Source organism: Lepisosteus oculatus, chromosome 14 (assembly GCF_040954835.1).
Source record: "Lepisosteus oculatus isolate fLepOcu1 chromosome 14, fLepOcu1.hap2, whole genome shotgun sequence".
In the NCBI taxonomy this organism is placed as follows: domain Eukaryota; kingdom Metazoa; phylum Chordata; class Actinopteri; order Semionotiformes; family Lepisosteidae; genus Lepisosteus; species Lepisosteus oculatus.
In genome coordinates this window covers 25,913,337-25,930,552 of record NC_090709.1, presented here as the reverse complement: position 1 = coordinate 25,930,552, position 17,216 = coordinate 25,913,337, and the positions used below count along the sequence as shown (strand labels likewise).

General features: G+C 44.4%; 1 protein-coding gene across 1 annotated transcript in view; it reads left to right on the top strand.

Annotated features, from left to right (window-relative positions):
• The window catches only part of LOC138242535 (scavenger receptor cysteine-rich type 1 protein M130-like), a 358,811-nt gene extending 342,829 nt beyond the window's left edge, over positions 1 to 15,982 (top strand). Inside the window, exons 6-19 of the mRNA XM_069198068.1 lie at positions 1,063 to 1,368; positions 1,723 to 1,922; positions 2,797 to 2,815; positions 3,168 to 3,482; positions 5,292 to 5,440; positions 7,083 to 7,278; positions 8,223 to 8,525; positions 9,241 to 9,552; positions 11,832 to 11,975; positions 12,705 to 12,776; positions 13,242 to 13,328; positions 13,830 to 13,916; positions 14,275 to 14,361; positions 15,807 to 15,982. Of these exons, the coding sequence (XP_069054169.1) occupies positions 1,063 to 1,368; positions 1,723 to 1,922; positions 2,797 to 2,815; positions 3,168 to 3,482; positions 5,292 to 5,440; positions 7,083 to 7,278; positions 8,223 to 8,525; positions 9,241 to 9,552; positions 11,832 to 11,975; positions 12,705 to 12,776; positions 13,242 to 13,328; positions 13,830 to 13,916; positions 14,275 to 14,361; positions 15,807 to 15,982 (2,453 nt within the window). The remainder of the gene's footprint in view (positions 1 to 1,062; positions 1,369 to 1,722; positions 1,923 to 2,796; positions 2,816 to 3,167; positions 3,483 to 5,291; positions 5,441 to 7,082; positions 7,279 to 8,222; positions 8,526 to 9,240; positions 9,553 to 11,831; positions 11,976 to 12,704; positions 12,777 to 13,241; positions 13,329 to 13,829; positions 13,917 to 14,274; positions 14,362 to 15,806) is intronic.
• Positions 15,983 to 17,216: the final 1,234 nt, after the last annotated feature.

The window sequence follows — 17,216 nt, the reverse complement described above, 5'->3', positions numbered from 1 at the left end:
GTTCCAGATCAGACAGATGTCCCAGCAATGCCAGTCTGTGACAACTCACAGTGCCTGTCTGTGGTCTTGTCCAGAGTGTGTGTCAGTGCCCAGGTCAAACAGTCCTGCTCCAGCAGTGCCAGGCTGTGACAGTCCTGGTCTTGTCCAGAGTGTCTGTCAGTGCCCAGGTCAGACAGTCCTGCTCCAGCAGTGCCAGGCTGTGACAGTCCTGGTCTTGTCCAGAGTGTCTGTCAGTGCCCAGGTCAGACAGTCCTGCTCCAGCAGTGCCAGGCTGTGACAGTCCTGGTCTTGTCCAGAATGTCTGTCTTTGTAGAAGTAAAGGCAATTTATTTCAAGTTCCAGATCAGACAGATGTCCCAGCAATGCCAGTCTGTGACAACTCACAGTGCCTGTCTGTGGTCTTATCCAGAGTGTGTGCCAGTGCCCAGGTCAGACAGTCCTGCCCCAGTAGTGCCAGGTTGTGACAGTCCTGTTCACAGTTTTTGTCAGGGGGCAGGTCAGGCAGTCCAGCTGCAACAGTAGCTGGACTGGGTGTGATAGGCTTGGTTTTCTATAACCTCTGCACCACTTTGGACGTGACGTCTAAAACAACTTTATTTTTTATGTAAGTGTTCATTTCTGCTTTATATTGAAGGACATTGTTTAGTTCCCAGGTTTTCTCCTGGTTTATCAGGAAGCTTTGGGGTAGAATGTGTTCTTCATCTTGGTTCAGGGTCTCAGATATCTGCAGGTCAATTACTTGTGTTTCACAACCAAATTCCCACTTTGAAGCCCAGAGTTCTAGGATTTCAGCTCCTATGACACAGTGGGGTGTCCAGAGGGTCTGGTCATTTTACTTATTTTTCATTGATCTCTCAGTGTTTCTATGACAGTGACTTGATCTGCAGTGAATGATCTGCAGTGAATGTGTGCTTGATAATTTACAGCTTAATTTTTGGCTGAGCAATTTCCCAAAATTCCAAAACAGTGCATAGTTTTAGTATTCTTTAGAATTCCTCAATATTTTGTTAAAATAATGAATACTCACTCTCTATTCCTATTCTGAAATTCCAGCTCATCGAGGGGTCAGAGTGGTTGGAGGCAGTGATCTCTGCTCTGGGAGACTGGAAGTGCAGCACGGAGAGACCTGGGGCTCAGTGTGTGACTCTGACTTTGACTGGCAGGACGCAGAAGTTGTCTGTCGAGAGCTGGACTGTGGGGTTCCCTCACAGGTGCTGAAGGGGGCTCATTTCGGGAAGGGGGAGGGACAGGTCTGGACAGAGGAGTTTCAGTGCCGGGGAAGTGAATCGCACCTGTCCTTCTGTCCAAAGTCCTCCACAAAGACACAGAGCTGCACCCATGAGAACGATGTGGGACTGGAGTGTTTTGGTAAGAGGGGGATAATTCATTTCATTTTGTTTTTAATGGAGCTCAAAACTGAAGCTTAGAAGAGAAACAAATAAGTGTTGCTATAGCTCTGATTCAATACTGGGGATTGGTGTTTAACCATGAAAACTCAATACGATGATCTTCTGATCAACAGTAACTTAATTAAACCATAAATTACCAGCCTTGCTGATGAAGAAAGTATTTCAGATTGAATTGGATCGAACAGTAACACGTTAGTGAGATACTTATATGACAGTAATTTAAAGCTCAGTATTGTAAGGATACTTGAAGGGTTATTGCTGGTTGTTGTGTTGTGAAGCTGTCTCTCTGCTCTCTCCCCTGTCCTGTATGCAGGATACACAGGGTTCAGGCTGGTGAATGGCTCTGACTCCTGCTCTGGCCGAGTGGAGTTACAGTGGCTCTTCAGGGACTGGGGGACAGTGTGTGACCTGTACTGGGACCTGAGAGATGCCAGTGTTCTCTGCCAGCAGCTGGGCTGCGTGGAGGCTGTAGCAGCACCAGGACAGGCCTGGTTTGGACAGGGCAGTGGACCAGTAAGGGCTGATGTGTTTGAGTGCCGGGGCAATGAGAGCCGTCTCTCACACTGTGCTGTCTCTACATGGGAAAGAGCAGTGTGCTCTCATGGACAGGATGCAGGTGTCATCTGCTCTGGTAAGAATTATGTTTAAAAATCATGTGCTTACACACAGCAGCACACTGTCTTCATGATTTACTGAATACCTGCTCTGTTACACGCTGCCAGTAAAAATATATTCCTTAAAGCATGTGAGCGTATTTGAATCATATCATATATAACTCAAATATTAACTAAAGGGGTAATCATTTTCATTGTCATTTTTTTTCAGATGATTAGGTACAACAATTCACTGTGGACAAAAATCTGTTTTACATTTATATTGAGATCACTGTCCTAAAAATGAAAGAAAGTATTGGATCTCAGTATCCCGTAATTAACACCTGAACTGTTTAATTAGTTTAATTAATGGAGCCCTATTTAACAGGAGGCTGAAAAAAAAGTGAGTCTCAGAAAGTCAATAATTACAGATGTTATGTACAGTTGAGCCCCACACACAGCTGACCCTGCACTGGTGAAACATCACTCCTGTGGACAGAAATGAGCTCCTTTCTTCTGTTTTACAGACTCAAATATGACCAGAGATACACCTGGAGCAGGTAAAGAGAGATTGAAGACTGTCTTAATCACATCAGTGCTGTTTTAATTCTAGTTTCATTTCTGGTGCTAAACTGCACCTCTCACACACGGTTCACAGTCTGTTTTCTCTCTCTCTGTTTGTTTCACAGGTTTCCCTTCTTCAGCTGTTCCCTTTTCCAAAACACCAGGTATGAATTATCCCCTGTTCTGTATCTCCAGGGCTCTCAGTGTGTGTTGATGTCTCTGTTGCTCAGTGGAATCCCAGATCAGTCAGTGAGGCAACAGCTGTGTGTGTGCAGTTTTTTCTGTGTGTCACAAACACACTAGGGTCTTTCGGATCTACAGCAAACGCATCTATCTGAATACTGCAATTTGTCACCGGTGGAGCTATTGTCTCTGTGCCCAGCAGTGGGTCAGAAAAGTAACTTACCTGGTATACTGCTTATGAACAATCTGTTACAATAAGTATATATTAAATTAATCAAAAGTCAAGAAACATTGTACTTGAACTGTATCTGCTGTGCCTAGTTGACCGAGATAATCTTCAACATGTAACAGCAGGTCATGGTGATCTCTTAGTACTGCACTGACCTCTGACCCCTAACCTCTAATTCTCTGCTCCTAGATCAGCTGTCCCTCAGGCTGGTTGGTGCAGGAGGCGACTGTGCTGGGAGGCTGGAGGTTTATTACAGTGGCTCCTGGGGGACAGTCTGCGATGACTCCTGGGACCTGGCAGACTCTCAGGTGGTGTGCAGGCAGCTCCAGTGTGGGACGGTCCTCAGTGCCCCAGTGCCGGCCTCCTTCAGCCAGGGAACTGGACCCATCTGGCTGGACGAGGTGGGCTGTCTGGGGAATGAGTCGTCCCTGGGGGAGTGTCCCTCAGCATGGTGGGGACACCATGACTGTGGACACAAGGAGGATGTGAGAATCCTGTGTTCAGGTAGGGGAGATAATTAAAATTACAATGATTCATATTCTTTAATCCCACATTGTGGATAAGGCTTTCATTTAGAGTGCCTAGATGTGTTTGACTTGTGAGGATGTGAGAATATTGTGTTCAGTAAGTTAACCAAATAAAATAATCCACATACTGGAATTCCACATTGTGGATATGGTTTGCATCTGGAGTGCTTAAATACATCTTGTTGAGGAAAAGACTGAGCTGGATGCAGAATTAATTTTAAAATAAATATTTATATTGATGAGTTCAGGTGGGTAGCTGCGTCAGCATGCGTAGACTGCAAAGGAACAAGTAATAGGTTTATTCCATGCTGAAAAAAAGATGAGAGAAAACACAACGTTTCGGCGGTGGAGCCTTCTTCAGGTGTTTATATTGATGATACAGCTGGGAATGCACATATTCACATCCCAGCGAAAATAAATAAAGAGAGAAAGAAACTCTGGCACTCAAGATAAATTCCCCTCCACTAGTGAATGGAGATATTCATCTCAGTCCTCCAGTAAACTCTTGGGTCCAAACTTTAAACTTCTCACATCAATAAGACCTGTTGTCTGTTTGGGTGTATTTGTCTTGGCCATTATATTTCATGATTTTCTGCCTCAAATGTTTCATTTTGATTTGTTCCAAGAATCTTCCTGTCAGATCCTGATGAACCACTTGGTGTAAATGTCACCCTGAGCCACGTTTTCTCCACTCACAGCGCTGCACCGCTCACCTTGAACCTCGCGTTCTACTTTCATACTCAGTCTCTTAGTTGTGCTGCTGCTGAATAGCCAAGCTGATCAGAATGACGTTTTGGATCAGAACCTGATCATGTAATGGGATTTTAAAGCTCTGTGTGATGCACTGTCCAGATTCTGAATGAACAGAACCACACAGTCCTGCCTGTCACCTTCATGTCAACTGTGTTATTGTACAGCTGTCATTGTTTCATTACATGTTCATTTCATTTCATAGCTAGTTGTTTCTTACCAGTTCAGAATGAAACGTTGGGCTGTCTTGTCAGGGTTTGTTTCCTTTGACTTTCCCTGCTGTCTTGACAGATCACACTCTCCTGAGACTGTCTGCAGGCTGGCACCTGGGGCAGTGTGTGTCAGAACGGCATGACTGACTCCACAGCTGCAGTGATCTGTAAACAGCTGGGCTGTGGAGACAAGGGAACCATCAGAGAGACAAACTCCAGGCTGAGCACTGATCCCAGATGGCTGGACTTTGTCTCCTGTCGCAAACATGACTCCACCCTGTGGCAGTGTCCCTCCTCCCCTTGGGGTCAGAATGAGTGTGAAGACAGGGAAGTAGCTGAGATCACCTGCTCAGGTAGAAAGTGAAGAGTGATGCTATCTTCCTCTTGAGCAGCTCTGCAGTGATTGTCTGGTCATGAGCATTCTCGACATGTCTATATCTTGAGAAGCTCAGCAGATTAGTGTTTTGCCATGTTCAGAACAGAATAAGAGCTTTCAACTAAATTATTATCAATGTATATCCAAACGTATAAAAATGAAATCAATGTCATTGTTCTTCATTTTATAATAATAATGTTTTTATATGATTATTAATCTTTGAAGGTTCTAGAAAAGAAGCTGACAGAAGCACTCCAGCCCCTCAGGAACAGCAGCCTCAGCTGTACTGCCCTGGTGAGTTCAGTGTGTAAAACAGTCAGAGACACTGCAGCCCTGAGCTGAGGAACAGTAACCATACAGCTCTCTTCTAGAGCCACTCAATACCTCACTAACCTCTACTACAGTCACTGAGCTGAAGACACTCAGTAACCTTTCTGTTGTCTTTCAGTCCCACTGGCTCTGCGCCTGGCAGGAGACACTAACTGCTCAGGCAGGGTGGAGCTGCGGTATGAGGGCTCCTGGGGGACAGTCTGTGACGACTCCTGGGACCTGCAGGATGCCCAGGTGGTCTGCAGACAGCTGGGCTGTGGGGACGCAGTGAGTGCAGCAATAGAGGCCTCATTCGGACCATGAAACGGCACCATCTGGCTGGACGAGGTGAACTGCACAGGCAGTGAGCTTCACCTGTGGGACTGCTGTCACTCTGGACTGAATCAGAGCGACTGTCGACACAAGGAGGATGCAGGGGTTACCTGTACAGGTGAGGAGAGTCTTAGAATTGTAGATGAACAAGGTAGCAGATCATGGAGAAGTTAGACTGATGTTACCCAATACTCTTTCACTGCTTAATATCTAACTGAACCGACTAAGATCATCAGTCACAAGATTGGGATGTTTTGTGGTCCTGTGTGTGTGAACAGCACTAGGCTTTAATTCTGAACAAGACACTATTCATCCTGCAATCCTAGATTTGACCTCAAGGAACAAACGTAAATATTTTTTTTTATTATTAAGACCACTCTGGATTCAACCTGCTATAAAACCAAAGGCAAAATAATGACAGTTCTCCTATCTCTTTTACAGGTTTGTCAAAGACAACAGCCAGTCCAGCAACAGCTACAGGTGAACAGAAATCCTCCTTGTCATTGATAACTCCTGTCTTTCTGTCTCTTCAGATTCCCAGTGTAGCTGTAGTGTCTCCTCTCCTCCTTGAGTGTGAAGATCAGTGTCTCTTCAGATTCCCAGTGTAGCTGTAGTGTTTCCTCTCCTCCCTCAGGGTGAAGATCAATGTCTCTTCAGATTCCCAGTGTACTGTAGCTGTAGTGTCTCATCTCCTCTCTCAGTGTGAAGATCAATCTTTTCAGATTCCCAGTGTTGCTATTATGTCTCCTCTCCTCTCTCAGGGTGAATATCAGTGTATTCAGATTCCCAGTGTAGATCTTGTGCTAGTGTCCTCTCTTTCCTCACTGATTTACTGACAGTCCTGATGGGATAGATTGGGAATCCTTAAATATTCTTAATTGATCTTAAAATGTAGATGGACTTGGGGGACAGTAAGGAGACCAGAATTAGAAGAGCGAAGGTTGCGAGGTGGGGAGTAGGGCGATAATAGTTCAGACAGGTACTGAGGTGTCAAGCCATGCAGAGCCTTATAGAGCATGAGGATTTTAAAGTCTACACAGAATTTGACTGGAAGCCAGTGCAAGGACTCCAGGATAGGAGTAATGTGATCATTTGCACTAGACCTGGTCAGGATTCTGGCTGCTGAATTTTGGACATACTGCAGTTTGTTCAAAGTAGATATAGATACCCCAGCGAGTAGAGCATTACAGTAGTCTATTTGAGAGAACACAAATGTGTTGATCAGCTTTTCAGCCACAGTTAGTGATAGCATAGGGCATAGTCTAGCGATATTTCTGAGGTGAAAAAAAATATGTTTTGACAGTATGCTGCACACGTGGGTCAAATGTTAAGCCAGAATTGGACATAACCCCAAGGTATAATGATATATTTCTCTTTCCTAGCCTGGCACTCCCTCAGACCGGATGAGGTAGGTGGTGATTGTTTCAGCAATATTTATGGAAATGTGTCTTTATGACTAGGTCCTGCCTCTCTCCTAGCCCAGCGCTCAATCAGGCTGGTAGGGGCAGGAGGCGACTGTGCTGGGAGGCTGGAGGTTTATCACACTGGCTCCTGGGGGACAGTCTGCGATGACTCCTGGGACCTGGCAGACTCTCAGGTGGTGTGCAGGCAGCTCCAGTGTGGGACGGCCCTCAGTGCCCCAATGCCAGCCTCCTTCAGCCAGGGAACTGGACCCATCTGGCTGGACGAGTTGGGCTGTCTGGGGAACAAGTCGTCTCTGTGGGAGTGTCCCTCAGCAGGGTGGGGACAGCATGACTGTGGACACAAGGAGGATGTGAGAATCCTGTGTTCAGGTAGGGGAGATAATTAAAATTACAATGATTCAGATTATTTAATCCCACATTGTGGATATGGCTTACATCTAGAGTGCCTAGATATGTTTGACTTGTGAGAATGTGAGAATCTTGTGTTCAGTAAATTAACTAAATAAAATAATCCACATACTGGAATTCCACATTGTGGATATGGTTTTCATCTGGAGTGCTTAAATACATCTTGTTGAGGAAAAGACTGAGCTGGATGCAGAATTAATTTTAAATAAATATTTATATTTATGACACAGTTGTGAATGCACATATTCACATCCCAGCAAAAATAAATAAAGAGAGAAAGAAACTCAAGATAAATTCCCCTCCACTAGTGAATGGGGATATATTAATCTCAGTCCTCCAGTAAAATCTAGGGTCCAAACTTTAAACTTCTCACATCAATAAGACCTGTTGTCTGTTTGGGTGTATTTGTCTTGGCCAATATCTTTCATGATTTTCTGCCTCAAATGTTTCATTTTGATTTGTTCAAAGAATCTTCCTGTCAGATACTGATGAACCACTTGAACAGAAATCAAGCCATATGAGCCATATTTTTTCCTTTCACAGCGCAGCACCACACACCCTGAGCCACACGTTCTACTTTCATGCCTCAGTCTCTTAGTTGTGCTGCTGCTGAATAGCCAAGTTGATCAGAATTACATTTTGGGTCAGATTTTAAAGCTCTGTGTGATGCACTGTCCAGATTCTGAATGAACAGAACCACTCACTCCTGTCACCTTCATGTCAACTGTGTTATTGCACAGCTGTCCTTGTTTCATTACGTGAGTCAGTTATAACTGGATTATTACAGGAAATGAGACTGGTTGCTGTTCACATTGTTTGCTGGTTGTTTCTTACCAGTTCAGAATGAAACGTTGGTCTGTCTTGTCAGGGTTTGTTTCCTTTGACTTTCCCTGCTGTCTTGACAGATCATACTCTACTGAGGCTGTCTGCAGGCTGTTCAGGACAGGCAGAGGTTTACTACAATGGCACCTGGGGCAGCATCTGTGCCAACAGCATGACAGACACTACAGCTGCAGTGATCTGTAAACAGCTGGGCTGTGGAGAGAAGGGCACCATCAGAGAGACAAACTCCAGGCTGAGCCCTGATCCCAAATGGCTGGACTTTGTCTCCTGTCGCAAACACGACTCCACCCTGTGGCAGTGTCCCTCCTCCCCCTGGGGTCAGAATGACTGCACAGACCAGGAAGTGGCTAACATCACCTGCTCAGGTACAGAGGGAAGAGCTGTCTTTATCTTGAGCAGCTCTGTGGATTAGTGTTTTGCCATATTTAGAACATACAAAAGCTTTAAACTGAATTCTTATTAATTTATCTCCAAACATGTCTAAAATTAAATAATTATTATTAATCATTGAAGGTCCTAGAAAAGAAGCTGACAGAAGCACTCCAGCCCCTCAGGAAGAGCAGCCTCAGCTGTACTGCCCAGGTGAGTTCAGTGTGTAAAACAGTCAGAGACACTGCAGCCCTGAGCTGAGGAACACTAACCATGCAGCTCTCTTCTAGAGTCGCTCAGTACCTCACTAACCTCTACTGGCGCCCCTTCTCTGTCCTGTCTCTCATTTCTGGTTCTTTGCTCTCCTTCCGGTGTTTCTCTCTCTCTGGGGCTATATATTTCCGGGTCTTTCATTCTGCCCAGCATTGACGTTCGGATGTCCTGTGACCCGCCTAGCACCAGGTCGCCCCATGTCCGCTACCTGAGGGCATAGGTTTCTATACGGCATTCCCTGAACAGCTGAGCCCGAGCTTACACCCGTCTCGCCGCTACTCATAGGGTCTTTTCGCTCTCCTGTCTCTCCACGGTTCGTCCTCTCTGACATCCTTGACACTACTACAGTCACTGAGCTGAAGACACTCAGTAACCTCTCTGCCCTCATCTACAGTCACAGATCTAATGAGACTTGATAACCTTTCTGTTGTCTTTCAGTCCCCCTGGCTCAGCGCCTGGCTGGAGGCACTAACTGCTCTGGCCGGGTGGAGCTGCGGTATGAGGGCTCCTGGGGGACAGTCTGTGACGACTCCTGGGACCTGCAGGATGCCCAGGTGGTCTGCAGACAGCTGGGCTGTGGGGATGCAGTGAGTGCAGCAATAGAGGCCTCATTCGGACCAGGGAGTGGCACCATCTGGCTGGACGAAGTGAACTGCACAGGCAGTGAGCTTCACCTGTGGGACTGCTGTCACTCTGGACTGAATCAGAGTGACTGTCGACACAAGGAGGATGCAGGGGTTACCTGTACAGGTGAGGAGAGTCTTAGAACTGTAGATGAACAAAGTAGCAGATCGATGGAGAATATACACTGTTACACATATTTTATCACTGTTTAATATCTAACTGAACCAGCTAAGATCATCAGTCACAAGATTGGGATGTTTTGTAGCCCTGTGTATGTGAACACTAGTCTTTAATTCGAACAAGACACCTTTCATCCTGCAATCCTACATTTGACCTCAAGGAACAAATGTAAAGTTTTTTTATTAAGACCACTGTGGATTCAACCTGCTGTAAAACCAAAGTCAATATATTGACAGTTCGCAAAGGAACAAGTAATAGGTTTATTCCATGCTGAAAAAAAGAAGAAAGAGAACACAATGTTTCGGCCGTGGAGCCTTCTTCAGGTGTGAGAGAGACAGGGCAGTAGGCAAAGGTAAAGTAGCGGGAGAACAAAGGTTGGGAGGGAGGAGGAGTGAGAGGCGGGAGCAGGGGACAGAAAGAGAGGCCAATCAAGAGGTGTGAGGTCAGAATGGGTGCAGAGAGGTGTGAAATGAAACTTCCAATGAATGGAGAAAATTTAAAAGAACAGTAGTCTGTCGTTAAGGGAAGGGAGAATGTGTGATCCTAGCTGCAGAATAATTTTAGTTTCGGTGGTCTTTCTGATGTATGAGTTTGGAAAACCGTCTTTGAGAACACAGACAGAGAGATTAGAGTGGTCGTGGCCGTCAGAGGTGAAATGAGAAACAATGGGCTTGGAGAGATCTTTAATCTTCACAGCCCTGACGTGTTCTCTGAAGCGGTCTCCGAGTCTCCTTCCTGTTTCTCCAATGTGGATGGATGGGCATTTACTGCAAGAGATACATTAAATGAGGTTGCTGGAGGTACAAGATGCTGTCTGGGTGATCCGGAATTGTCCTGAGGGGCCGTGAATGAGTGTGGTGGTGGCTGTGTATTTGCAGGTGATACAGCGAGCTCTGTTGCAAGGGAAAGTGCCTGGTGTGGATGGTTGTTGAGGGCGGTCAAGGGAGCTGTGAACAAGGAGGTTATGCAGATTAGGTGGTCGGCTATATGCGATGATAGGGCGATCAGAAAAGAGGGCCCCAATGGAGGGATCATCCTGTAGGATGGAAAAGTTGTGGTTAATGGTCCTGGGGATAGGAAGTGTGTTAGGGTGGTAAGGAAGCACCAAAGGAATGCGGTTGTTACGGCGGGAGTTCCTGATCGGGTTGATGGTCTGGGGGGTGTTTTTGGCTCGGGCAAGGGCCCTGTCAATCACACTGCTGGGGTATCCTATGTTGATGAAAAATGAGTACATTTCGAGGACTTGGTTCTCGAAGACGATGTCGTCACTGCATAATCGTCGTAACCTAAAGAACTGCGAAAAAAAAAAAAAGTTAACTGTGAAAAAGTTTTTAGTGTGGTTGGGGTGAAATGAGCTGTACAGGAGGTAGCTGTGTGAATCCGTGGGTTTGTAATAAACTGAAGTGGACAGTCGGGGGTAGATGATAGACAAGTGGATGTCTAGAAACGGAAGAGTGGTGGAAGATATGTTAACTGTATATTTGAGGGATGGGTGGAACTTGGTGAAATGGTGCAGGAAGAAGTCAAGCTGATCGTTGGAGCATGTGGCGGCACCGACGCAGTCATCAATATATGGTTTGTAGAGTTCAGGGACATAGCCAGTGTAGGAAGCGAAGAAGAGTACATATTGACAGTTCTCCTATCTCTTTTACAGGTTTGTCAAAGACAACAGCCAGTCCAACAACAGCTACAGGTGAACAGAAATCCTCCTTGTCATTGATAACTCCTGTCTTTCTGTCTCTTCAGATTCCCAGTGTAGCTGTAGTGTCACCTCTCCTCCCTCAGTGTGAAGCTCAGTCTCTTCAGATTCCCAGTGTAGCTGTAGTGTCACCTCTCCTCCCTCAGGGTGAAGATCAATGTCTCTTCAGATTCTGAGTGTACTGTAGCTGTAGTGTCTCCTCTCCTCTCTAAGTGTGAAGATCAGTCTTTTCAGATTCCCAGTGTAGCTGTAGTGTCTCCTCTCCTCTATCAGGGTGAAAATCAGTAATTTCAGCTTCCCAGTGTAGATCTAGTGCTAGTGTCCTCTCTTTCCTCACTGATTTACTGACAGTCCTGATGGGTTAGATTGGGAATCCTTAACTATTCTTCATTGATCGTGGGTTCACCCTGAAGCCATGATAGCCCCATATGGGAACAGGAGGAGAACAGGATATGTGTTGAAGTGTATATGAGCCCAAGAGCACCTCTCCTGATCCCTGTTCATCCATTATCTCCCCCTCTCTCAGGCAGAACCAGGACAACACCCCAGACACAGCCACTAGGAGGTCTATCTGCCTCGCCCCTGGTCCTCCTGCTGCTGGGGGCTCTGCTCTTCGTGGTGCTGGCCCTGTTAGTGGGGCAGCTGATCCAGAACAGGAAGCTGAGGAAAGGTAGGGAGGGAACTCTCCATCCACATAGTGACCTCTAGTGGTCATTTCTGTCACTCACATGGAACTGATAATTAACTTGAGGATTAAAGCTGCTTTAACATCACAATTGCCAAGGTGAACCTGTCTAATTTAAAGGTTTGTTGGATGTGAACAACTTTAATAGGGAAATACAGCTGAAGTTCAAGAAAGATTATCAACAACTTAGGATGGAGATATGAGGAAATTTGCAGATCCAGAAGCATAACATTTATGTGCTCAAATGTCCAAAGAAGGTTTAGTAGTCAATGTTTGATCTTGAACTCTGCTCCCTGCATGTTAACCCTGAGTGTCTCTTTCCTCATACAGCCCTATCTAAGGGAGCACTCACCCCCTATCATGATGCCGTCTAGGAGGAAATAGAGTACAAACTGGCCAGAGAGGGAACCTACAGTGCCCCCAGGAGAGGTGAGTGGAGAGAGTCTTCAGGTATGATTGATCTCTAACCTATGAGGAAAATCTGAGGACTTACACTTGTAGAAAATCTCACTCAACTGGTTTCTGACAAAAAGAGTATTTTTTAGTCTTAAACCTGTAGGGTTTTTTCTCAACTGGTGTCAAACTAAGTGAAGAAAATCAACACAGCATGAATCTGGATCTGCCTTATAAACACAAACTCACACCCTGGCTTCTCTTCCAGTAGAGGACAGTGAGGCTGCTGTCTGACTGCAGGTAATACTGATCTGTTCACAGGGAGATTCCTCTCTGATGAGCTGCCCTCTGGATATGATGATGTGGAGGACAGTGAGGGAGACCCAGTACCAGGTAAGGGAAATGGAGTCAGGGTGCTCAGTGTGGGAGTGGGAGGTCTTCAGTCCAGTACTCACTCTCACCTCAAACCAGGATGCTATTTAGAGAACTTATGTAGAAAATCCTGAATTATATAAATATAACCACATGTGTTTGATACCTTATAAAGCCAGCTCTTCAGTGTTGCCTCACACTAGCCTTATCTCAGCAAATCATAGATGCTGAGCAAAACTAGACCTGGTCAATACTGGGGTGGTAAACAGGGTGCTGCTCTAATTGGTTTTGATAGAAAAGGAGACTGGGGAACAGCATGCTGTAAAAACTGCCTTTCAGATCAGATTAATCAGCAATCCTAGAGTTTTGGCTTAACTATACACCACAAAACATTTAAAATCACACTTTACAGTAACTTTGCAGCTCTATGGTCAAAGTAAGTCTGAGTCCAGAAGTGTAAATTCTCTGTCTCTCTGTGTGGTTCAGGAGACTCGATACCCTCTCTGAAAGAAGAGATCCCAGAGTACTATGATGATGCAGTAACTGTACCTCAAACCCCAGATGCTTTGTCAGGTGGGTTACTTCAGTCCAGTCAAATGGGGAAACTCTGCACCGATCTCAGTGAGTCTGACTCTCTCTTTGATCTCAGCCACTGAATATGGAGTCTGTGTTATTCTGCACCTGTCTCATGAATCTGACTCTCTCTCTCTATCTCTCTCTCTCTCTGTGATCTCAGCCCTGCACACGCAGTCTGGGTCACTGTGCTGCCAGTGTCCAGCTCCTCTTCAGTTGCTCAGAGTGTCCACATCACCACTCTCTCCAAATACAACCAACCTTTCTCTCCCCTGCTGTCCTTCAACATCTTATTTTAAAATTTAGGAATTGTTTTAAATATATCACTGAAGTGAACAGGATTAGAAATCAGGTTCCCTGATCTCCTGTACTTGTCTGGAGTTTTAGTTCCTTTGTGATATTCAGTTAATCAGTGTGTTCTGAGGAGCTCCAGCAGTCCGGTGCTCTAGATGACTCAGTGCTCTGATATGTGTCACTGAATCTGTGCTCTTTGTGGTTCAGGAGAGAAGATGTCCCCTGTGACAGAAGAGGCCCCAGAGTACTATGATGATGCTGTAACTGTACCTCAGAGCCCAGATGCCTTGTCAGGTGAGTTATTTCAGTCCAGTCCCATAGAGAAACCCTGTACCAATCCCAGTGAGTCTGACTCTCTCCTCTCACTGTGCACTGCACAGCACATCACACTGAGTCTGGATTATAGGGCTCACATCACTGCTCTCTGTCCAAATATATTCATACGTCACTGCCCTATTGTCCCTCAACATCTTAATTCAAAATCTAGGATTAATTTTAAATTTATGGCAGAAATGAATAGTAGAGGAAATCATGTTAGTTGTAACATGATGTTTAATTAAACAGTGTGTTCTGATGAGCTCCAGCAGTCCTGCGCTTTAGATGAGTCAGTGTTCTGATGAGTGACAGTGACGCTGTGCTCTGTGTGTTTTAGGAGAGTTGATGTCCCTTGTAAAAGAAGAGGCTCCAGGGTACTATGATGATGCCATCACTGTGCCCCAGAATCCAGACACTGTGTCAGGTGAGTTATTATAAATAAGATTCATGAGTACCCCCTGTACCAGCCTGTACTAACCTTTGTCTTTAGAAATGAGTCTCAACCTAATTTCACATCTGTAAATAAACACTAACTGGAAGAGAAGAGGTATCTGACAGGCCAGTCTGTGTCAGAATGACAGAGACATTACTGACCTGCTCTTCTGTTCACAGGGAGACTCCTCTTTGATGATACACAATCTGGGTACAGTCATGTGGGGGACAGTGAGGGAGACCCCGCTTCAGGTAAAGGGGGCTACAGCAAGGGGGCTCAGTGTGGGCAAGGTGGTTCAGGAATGGGGAAGGTGACTCCCAGTAATCCATGTCAGTGCCACTCTCATTCAAGATAAGGGGGCATCAGGCATTTTGGGATCAATATTCGCCAGTACAGGCTGAGAGACTGTACTGGTACAAGGTTAGACTTCATAGATCAGAGTCTCATTGAAACCCAAATACTGACATACCCAGCCAATCAGATGTTTGAGTTTGATCAGCTGCTGATCTATTATTAGAGAGTGAGGTCTGGGCAGAGCAAAGCTCTGGATTCCCCAAGACCAGGAATTCTGTTCTCTGACTGCAAAAAGAAGTCCAGAAAATACTGTCAAAGTATTTCTTCACTGTGGTTTTAGAGCACTGGAACTTCATAAGCATAAGTGAAATCTGCACTGAACCATCAACTCTTCCTAAAAAATACAATTTGATTTAAAAAATGTCCTATTCAAGGCTTTTGACTAAATGATTGTAACAACTGTTCTGTATATTGATTTTGTAGCATCCAGGTTCATAAAGAGAGACATTTAACTGTAGGTCATATTCTGTTTGATTTTTAAAAAGTGGCTACTGTATATCTCTTCTTTTGGCCTGTGTAGGTGTTCTGTAAAAGATAAATACTTGGTGACACTTTGTAGTTTCTCTGGGTGGTTAGGAAGTAGTTGCCTAAAACACCTTGTTAGTAAATTTGTACAATTCATGTGTGCTGTACGTTTATTCTGTGTGTTGTTTAGTGGGAGTATTGTCATTGTTAACAAATATTTAACTCATTGTGTCTGAAATATTACTTGTTTTCCCAAAGCTGTACCAAAGAACAAAGAACTAATCTGCCTTTAACTATACCAAAAGCTTGGGTATATTCTTAGCAAAATTTTAACAATTTTTACAAAGTGGGGGCTTTGATTTTTTTAATTATTAATTTATCTACTCTGTCATTTCTGATATTCTGACTATCTATTTCTAGCATTGTTTATAGGCAATTAATTCCTATAGATTTTAAAATCACACATATACAATTAAAAAAAATGCATACTGTACCCGTGATTAAAAATTGATGGGTCCAATTTTAATGACTTGCTAAACCAAAAATATCAGCTTAGAGTGTCGTCCCTGTCCATCAGTTGTCCACTGCCTGTCTCTGACTCTGTGTCTCTGTTTCAGGTGTCCCTCACACTGGCCCTGGAGTGGACAGGGTCTTGCCCACACTGCCCTCTGAAGAAGGAGTCTCTGCCCCTGACAGGGCTGACTACGATGATGTTGGGGACGAGTCTCAGGGAGAGGATGGGTGCTGTGAGACTGACAGGGCTGTCTGGGAGAAGCTCCTCCTGCAGGTCTAGACACAGAAGAGCTTCACCAACAGAGGCACACAGTCTTTGAGCAGCTCTGAGCACTGAGACTGTCTGACACTGTCTGTGACCTGAGTCCACTTCACTCCACTGTTTCTACACTGACACTGTCTGTGACCTGAGTCCACTTCACTCCACTGTTTCCACACTGACACTGTCTGTGACCTGAGTTCACTTCACTCCACTGTTTCCACACTGTCCTCGGTGTCTGTGTCTACAGCACCTGCAGCTTGTGTTTTAGAAAAGGGAGGCTTGAACATCCCAATTCTGCTCAGTCTTTCTTCTTTTTATATTTTGATGTTTTAGAAATTAGAAATAAAACCATTCATTGATGTACAATTCTGAATGTACCACTTTTGATGGTAACATTTTTTTTATAAATGTTATTAAAAAGATGTTTTGCAATAAACTTTTTAAAACCATTTTTATCTGCGTGTTATTTCTAATGTATGATATTAAAAGTATCAATAAAAAATTAAGGAGCCCTTGGCCACTCACAATGATAATATCCACCTCACAGGAAGAGGAAATGTAAATGTTTATCAACTTAGTCATATAAATTGATCTACACAAAGGACACTGTAGACAAAACCAGACACAACATGAGACAACCTGGTATTAAAATTTCCCTACAAGAAGGCACAGAATCCCAAAATCTAAAACTTCAGAAATGAATCTAAAACTACAGACATCTACTAAAGCATCTGGATTCAAATGACAGGAACACAGGAGAGTTAAAAGTTTGCTCAAACAATACACACTTTGATAGGTGTGACAAACTGACATTACAAAACTCATGATCATGAAAGAACGAGCCTTTTAAGCTCACTTCCTAAAATAATATCAGAATGTTTTAGGAGTTTAGGAGGAAACTGGAGCACCTGGAGAAAACTTATGCAAACATGGGGGACAACATACACACTCCACACAGATAGCGCACAGGTCAGGAATGAAACACAGAGCTCCAGCACTGCATGGTAGCAATGTTAACCACGGTGCCACCTGTAAAATAAATATAATTTGTGAAACACTAAGAGATTGTGTAAAACAATATTCTATATACTGTACTTTCACTCTGGATCTTTAACAATGTATTTAACCTTATGTTAGGTTGCCTGGTTTTGGGAAGAAAGGGAATTTTCCAAATTAAATGAAATTAGGAATTATTAATATATTTCTACATATCAACACTATAATAAAATATGCAAAATATTATTTAATGATT